At 47.7% G+C, this 7,273-nt stretch overlaps 1 protein-coding gene across 1 annotated transcript in view; it reads left to right on the top strand.

Annotated features, from left to right (window-relative positions):
* Positions 1–7,273, top strand: part of kmt2d.S (lysine methyltransferase 2D S homeolog) — a 93,622-nt gene that overhangs the window by 64,423 nt on the left and 21,926 nt on the right. Inside the window, exons 39-41 of the mRNA XM_041584753.1 lie at positions 1–3,080; positions 3,129–5,099; positions 5,222–5,359. The exon at positions 1–3,080 is cut by the window's left edge and continues 772 nt beyond it. Coding sequence (XP_041440687.1) covers positions 1–3,080; positions 3,129–5,099; positions 5,222–5,359 — 5,189 coding nt within the window. The remainder of the gene's footprint in view (positions 3,081–3,128; positions 5,100–5,221; positions 5,360–7,273) is intronic.

The following is a 7,273-nucleotide window of genomic DNA, read 5'->3' as shown; positions in this document are numbered from 1 at the left end:
CTCCTGCCAGTAATTTGGTTCAGCAGACACTAATTGGACAAATCCCACCCACCTCACAAACCATTACTGGCCATCAGCAAAATCTATTGAGTGCTAAGGATGTTAATGTGACAGAAAATGTACTGCTGGTTCAAGAGGGCAAAGAGGCTCAAGGACACCTTGTACTTCAACCTAACTCATCATGCAGTCCATTAAGTCAAGATTCTGGTGATAAACCATCTCGAGATCCAACATTAAACAATGGTTCAGCCTCTTTAATAAGCCAAAAACCTGATACTCCACATTCTGATTCTGTGGAAGATGTGCAGCAACCAAATGAAAACCTGGAAACTGCACAATCTCCATTTTGTGTAACAAGTCCTGTACAACAGCCTGTTAGACAGCAACATAATTTGAATCTTCCACTAACACAACAAACTGTACCAAATCTTGGTGCACATGGAAAGCCTGATGATATTCATCATGTTACACCAGAGACTTTGCATCCACCTTCTGTTGATGCACAGCAAAGTGCGACTGGGGAGCAACAACAGAGTTTGATACAAGGTCAGAGAGTTGTGGGCCACAGTCAGGGACAGCCACAGGTGAATGAAATAAATAAGGGGGTAGTTGAGCAACATCTGGTTACACAGCAGAGACCCTCACTCGGAAGCCGACAGATTGTACATACTCCTAGTTTTGTAGGACAGACCAATTTTTCACTCATGAATCAAATTAGAGCTCAACTTCAGGCCATAATTGCAAAAAATCCACAACTGAGGCACTTGAATCCACAACAACAGCAACAGTTACACGCAATTCTCATTCAGCGTCACCAACAAACTCAGAATCAAGCTCTCAGGCAAGCATCATTCCAAGAATCAACAGTACAGCCTACTGCAGTGTCAAGTGGAGCATCTGGGGATCAGGCATCACTGAGTGGAATATTTCAAGTTCGTCAGACGCCATCTGTTGCAGAACAAGTTCAGCAAAATTATGCTGAGGAAAATATGCCAGTAAACGTACAGAAATCGACACCAGGTAATTCAAGTGGAACACAGGTGGCTGTTTGTGGTGCTGTACAGTCTCAGGAAAATACAACTACACAAATTTCACAGAATATTAAAAATTTTAGACATATTGGACACCAGCCTCAACCTCAGCATAAAATGCCACAGTTGCAGGGTCAACAGATATTGTCAGCTAATCAGCCATACCACATGCAGCAGCTTCATCAGGTGCAGCAACCTCTGTTGCAACAGGATCAACAAACACAAAATCAGCAACTGCAAACAACACAAATGCATCAAGTACAGTCTCTTCAGATGCACCAGGTACAACCAACCCAAATACAGCAGCTGCAGACTCAAAATATTCAACAGGTGTCAGGACAGCAGCAAATGCAACAGCAGCCAGTTCAGCAGGCACCACAACATCAGCTACAGCAGTTAAATCAGATTCAACAGCTGCAGCAATCACAACAGCAAGTACAAAAGCATCATATACAACAATTGCAACAGACTCCACAACCACAAATGCAGCAGCAGGTGGTGCAGCAGATACAACAGTTAAAGCCACCACAGCAGATACCACAGTCTGTGCAGCAGACCCCTCTTCAGTTGCAGCAAACACAGAAGCAGGTTTTACAACAGATACAGCAACTGCAAGCTGCTCCACAACAGATAAAACAAACACAGCAGGTTGTGCAACTACAACAGACTCAGAAACTGCAGAAAAATCAGCAACTACAACAATCTCAACCACAAAGCCAGCAGCAGCAGTTGCTACAGCAGGCTCAGCGACAGGCCCAGCAGCTTCAGCTGGTGCAGCGACAAGCCCAACAGCTTCAGCTTGCCCAGCGACAGGGGCAGCAGCTGCAGCTAGCTCAACGACAGGTACAGCAGCAGCTGCAGCATTTTCAGAAGCAGGTTCAACAATTACAACAGACTCAGCAACCAGATCAGTCCCAGCATCTGCAACAGGCTCAGCAGCAAGTACAGCAGCTGTTACAGTTGCAACTTCAGCTTCAGCTACAACTACAGCAGGCTCAACAACAGGTACAACAGCTACAACAGGTTGAGCAGCACCAGACTTCACAGAATGGTCCACAACAGCCATTGCAGCAGTCTCAGCAGCCACAGCAGACTCAACCACAAGTTCCACAGCAGCCGCAACTGTCTCAGCCTCAAGTCCAACAACTGCATGTGGCTCAGCCACAATCACAGCAAAATCTGCAGCTGCAACAGGCCCAGCAGTTGCAGCAAGTTCAGCAACTGCCACAGGCCCAACAGCAGGTTCAGCAGCAACAGCCACAGCAGGTACAACTGCAACAAGCCCAGCAGCAGCAGCTGCTGCAGCAGCAGCAACAGGCCCAACAGCAAGTTCAACAGCAGCAGCAATTACAGCAGGTTCAGCATATGAAACAGCAGCAACTACTGCAACATGCCCAGCAGCAGCAACTGCTGCAAAATGCCCAGCAGCGACAGCTGTTGCAACATGCCCAGCAGCAAGTTCAGCAGCAGCAACAAATGCAACATGCTCAGCAGCAAGTTCAACAACCGCAACAGGACCAGCAGCAAGTTCAACAACAGCAGCTACAGCAGCAGGCCCACGAGCAAGTTCAGCAACTACAACAGGCTCAGCAGCAAGTTGAGCAGCTGCAGCAGGCCCAGCAGCAAGTTGAACAGCAGCAGCTGCAGCAGCAGGCCCAGCAGCAGCTGCAGCAGCAGACCCAGCAGCAAGTTGAACAGCAGCAGGCCCAGCAGCAAGTTCAGCAGCAGCTGCAGCAGGCCCAGCAGCAGCTGCAGCAGGCCCAACAGCAAGTTCAGCAGCAGCTGCAGCAGCAGCAACTGCAGCAGGCCCAGCAGCGAGTACAACAACAGCAGCTGCTCCAGGCCCAACAGCAAGTTCAACAGCAGCTGCAGCAAGTTCACCAGCAGCAAGTTCAACGGCAAGTTCAACAACAGCAGCAGCTGCAGCAGGCCCAACAGCAGGTTCAGCTTCAGCAGCAGCAGCAGGTTCAGCAGCAGCAGCAGCAGCAGGTTCAGCAGCAGCAGCAGCAGCAGGTTCAGCAACAGCAGCAGCAGCAGGTTCAGCAACAGCAGCAGCAGCAGGTTCAGCAACAGCAGCAGCAGCAGGTTCAGCAACAGCAGCAGCAGCAGGTTCAGCAACAGCAGCAGCAGCAGGTTCAGCAACAGCAGCAGGTTCAGCAACAGCAGCAGGTTCAGCAGCAGGTTCAGCAGCAGCAGCAGGTTCAGCAGAACAAGGAGCAGGTTCCACAGCACCTGCTAAAGGGTGAAGAGCAGCTTAAGCAAACACCGCAACATCAGATTCAGCAGCTGCAGCAGTCACCACAAGATCATATACAGCAGCAAGAATCAGAAAAGCCGAATTTGTCTCAGTCATCACCAATGCATCAGCCAAAACATACAGAACAGCAGTTGACCCAGATACTGGAGACAAATCAGGCTCTACAGACAGAACAAGTTGAACAAAAGGAATTGCCTACGCAAATGGAACAGGTACCGCAAACACAGCACTGCCCCTTGCAGCAGAATCTGCTGCAGCAGCACAAATCACCTTTGTCACAGTTGCCATCTCATCAAATGTTAATTCAGAATCAATCACAAAATAAAATGCTATCGCTCCAGCAAGTGCAAATACAGACCACGCAACTGCATACTCAGTCTCCGCATTTACAACAATCACAGCAAGTCATAAAAAAGCAAACATCTAATCAATCACCTCAGGCTTCCCAAGAACACGCTCAACATCCGACTCAACAACTGCAACAACACATTCAGCAGCCCCAGAATTTGCAACAGCATAATAAATCACATGGACAATTTCCACAGAACCAAAATGCTCAAGTGCAACAAGTACAGCCGCAGCCAGTAAACCCTCTAGTCCCACAGGCTGGCTTGCAAGCACCAGAGTCACAACATCCGGTAGGACATGCAGAAAGTCAGCCACTACAAATGAAAAGCCAAATGCTGCAGCAGCAATCACAGCAACTGCAGCAAATTCAGTTGCAGCTTAACCAGTCTCAGCAGATGACTATACAAAACCAAGCTAGTCAAGTTAAGCATCAGACTCAAAGTCTGCTTCCAGGACAGATGCAAACACTCTATCAAATGCCACAACAACCACAGGTGAGGCAGTCACTGACCATTCAACCATCACATACTCAGCACATAAAGCAGAACTCGACTCAACAGCTGCAGCAGCAAAAACTACAGCAGCTTCAGCCACATCAGATTCAACATGTGCAGCAAATTATGCAGCTAAAACAACAAATGCTAAATCAACCTCCCCAGAAGCAACTTCAACTACAACAGCAAATCCAAATGCACTTGCAACAGTTGCGTCAACAAACACAACTGCAATTAGAGCAACGTCCAGAACCAAAGAAAGAGACAAAGGAGTCTACAGCTATATTTCCAGAGCCTGTACAGACTACTCAAAACAAATCCTTAGAGCAACATGTCAGTATCATAAAGTCAGAGAATAATCTTTCTGCAGTAAAACTTTGTCCTAGTAATTTGTCACAACCATCCAATGATGGTCTGAACAGAGATTCCTCATCCTCCAGAGAGACCTCTTTAGTATCACGCATGTTAAGTAGTGTGCATGGCTCAGATGCAAAACTTGCTGACACTGTCGACATTTTGCCCAAAGAACAGTCCAAAGAATTGGAACCAATCAGTTGTCAGGCGTCGTCTGCAACTGGAGATATACATTCTGATAAACAAGTAGAGGACCAGGGCAAAATAGCAGAAAATTCCACTGAAAAGGATTCTAATGCAAATTCGACTAATCCAAACGCCCAATTAGAAAATGGTGAAATTGATGACTTTCCCAAGCTCCTTAAGCAGGAGCCCATAGAGCTTGGAGTAGCTGTCCAACAGGGCATAAAGTGTGAGGCAAATTGTGATGATACATCTCTTGGGGCCAAAACAGAGGCTGGTCATCTCTTGCTTCAGAAATTGCTGCGTGCCAAGACCGTTCAGCTTGCTGCTCAGCACTCTGCAGATCCTCTTCATGCAGATATAAATGGTCATATTGACAACAAATTAACTGTTCTTGAACAGAAACTGAAAGCTGCTTCACGGAATCAGGAGGTGAGTCCTGGCAGAAATGTATTTTGTTTTTGCTTTTTGTGTGATTGTCTGGGGTTGTCTGAAATTTTAAACTACTGTGCTTGATTGATAGATGGTGGGCCACTTTCTGTTTTTTGTTACAGGACATTGCTGCAAAGAAGACTGTCCCTAAACCAAAGAGGACGCAGAAGACAAATGAGAGGGTACCCAACTCTCGCAAAAAAATTCGCAGAGAGGATAGTATAAAATCTCCTGATGCCATTATGAAACAGCTAAAGCAGGTACTTTGTGATTCAGGTTATATATTGCAACTTGTGAGTGATGAAGTTAAAAATATCTCAGCTTTTTTGGGTGGTTACTCCTTTCCTGATGCTATGGTCTTGTTGCAGTGGTTTAACCAACAGTGGAAATTAAGGGTTTGGATTAATGAAGTAAAGTCATTATGCTCCAAAACCACATATACATTTTATGCCGAAGACGTGCAAAAAAAATGCTCCCCCATGCCAAAAAATAAACATATGTATTATATATTGTTTCTGTATATCATTCCCTACATCCTTCTAAAAGTGCCAAAAATGTTTCCTGTGAAGGAAATGTTTATTTTTTTTAAATAAACTTCAGTGGCATTTACAAACATCTTTAAAACCACTGAACATTTTTCTCTCACCTATATTGGGGGACACAGGCACCATGGGGATGAAGATCCTGCAGCTTGGAGAGTGGACACTAAGAGTTAAAGATGACTCCTCCTCCTCCTCTGGGCTTCATCCCCTGCCTCCTCCTACTTTCTCCAGTTTCTTTTAGTGTCCTCAGAAGAGAACATGGACATCACGGTGGCTGGAGCAAATGATCTAACTTCGGTGCGGGTCATGCCACAAGGGGGACAGCGCTTACTTGTATCCAGTGCCCCTCAGCCAGACGTCTTCAATTGTGCCAAACTGCCTTACCGCTCTACGGAGGCTGCAGGCAAAGCTCCACATTCCCCCTGAGGCTGTGGTTACCGCTCCACGGAGGTCTGCACCAGTCTATCGACAGGGGAGGTCGTTGTATGAGCACACATTCCTGGCTGTACAGGTAGGAGATTCTACCTGCTTCCCACCCTTTTTATTTAAAAAAAAAAAGAAAAGAATCCTTTTTTCTACCACAGGGTAGTGCTAGAGGGTAAATTTTCACTAAGGGGTTCCCCAGATAGTGTACAGAAGCTTGCCTATCTGACAGAAGCAGAGGGAATAGTTAGCTCCCTTTTACTTGCGCTCTTTCAGTGTTACCGGCGCCATCTTAGGTCGCGGCGACTCCAGCGCCATCTTGGGACGCCGGCGTCCTGCCTGACGTCGGCGCCATCTTGGGACTCCTTCTAGTTAGGCGCGGCGATCTCTTCTAGCGCCATCTTGGGACGCCGACGTCCTGCTTGATGTCGGCGCCATCTTGGAACGCATACTCTCAGGAGCGGGCGCGTTCCGACGCTTCTCTGCGCACGCCTACTCTCATCCTTCGCCGCCATCTTGTCAGCAGGGACTCAGCGGTGTGCTGCTCGCGCCTCAGGTTAGTAGGATGGGGAAGCACCCTGCGCATCATATGGGCAGATATAGGGATAAATAAATATATATATATTCTCTCTTGCAGACGTCTTCTGCTTACAGCTGGCCCTCAGTTTTTTCCCCTGCCTCCACTTACTCAGGCAGACATGTCGACCACCACAGAGGAGGCAGTCATAGCTAAACCCTCAGCACCTGCACGCAGGACACCCAGGGTTTCCTATTTAGCTTGTGCAGCATGCAAAGAAAAGTTTTTATCTGCTTCAACTGAGGCGGTGTGCGCAGCATGTAGACCCACCATTGCCTCTCACAGCTCTCTCTCTGACCCTCCTCCACTCACACACTCAGACAATACACTCCCTCAGGGCTCCGAATCAGACCTGATGCGTGCTCTCACTCTATCCTTGGCCGGCCTTCACAACTTGGCCCGCATCCCAGAGACACTGGACAAGGTTCTGCAACACCTATCTAACCCTCCTCAGGCACACGATAGGCGACCAACTGCTTCAAAGCGGCCACCTGACTCTCCCTCGGGACCTAGGGGTGGCCTACTTACCTCTTCCGATGAGGAAGGACAGGTACTAACAGACTATGATTCTGAACAAGATATTGAGCCAGACCCGGAGACCCCCAGAACCCAGGTGGAGGTGGAGGGGTTAA

Source organism: Xenopus laevis, chromosome 2S (assembly GCF_017654675.1).
Source record: "Xenopus laevis strain J_2021 chromosome 2S, Xenopus_laevis_v10.1, whole genome shotgun sequence".
In the NCBI taxonomy this organism is placed as follows: domain Eukaryota; kingdom Metazoa; phylum Chordata; class Amphibia; order Anura; family Pipidae; genus Xenopus; species Xenopus laevis.
Note: the sequence above shows the minus strand (reverse complement) of the source record. Positions and strands in the feature narration are given on the sequence as shown.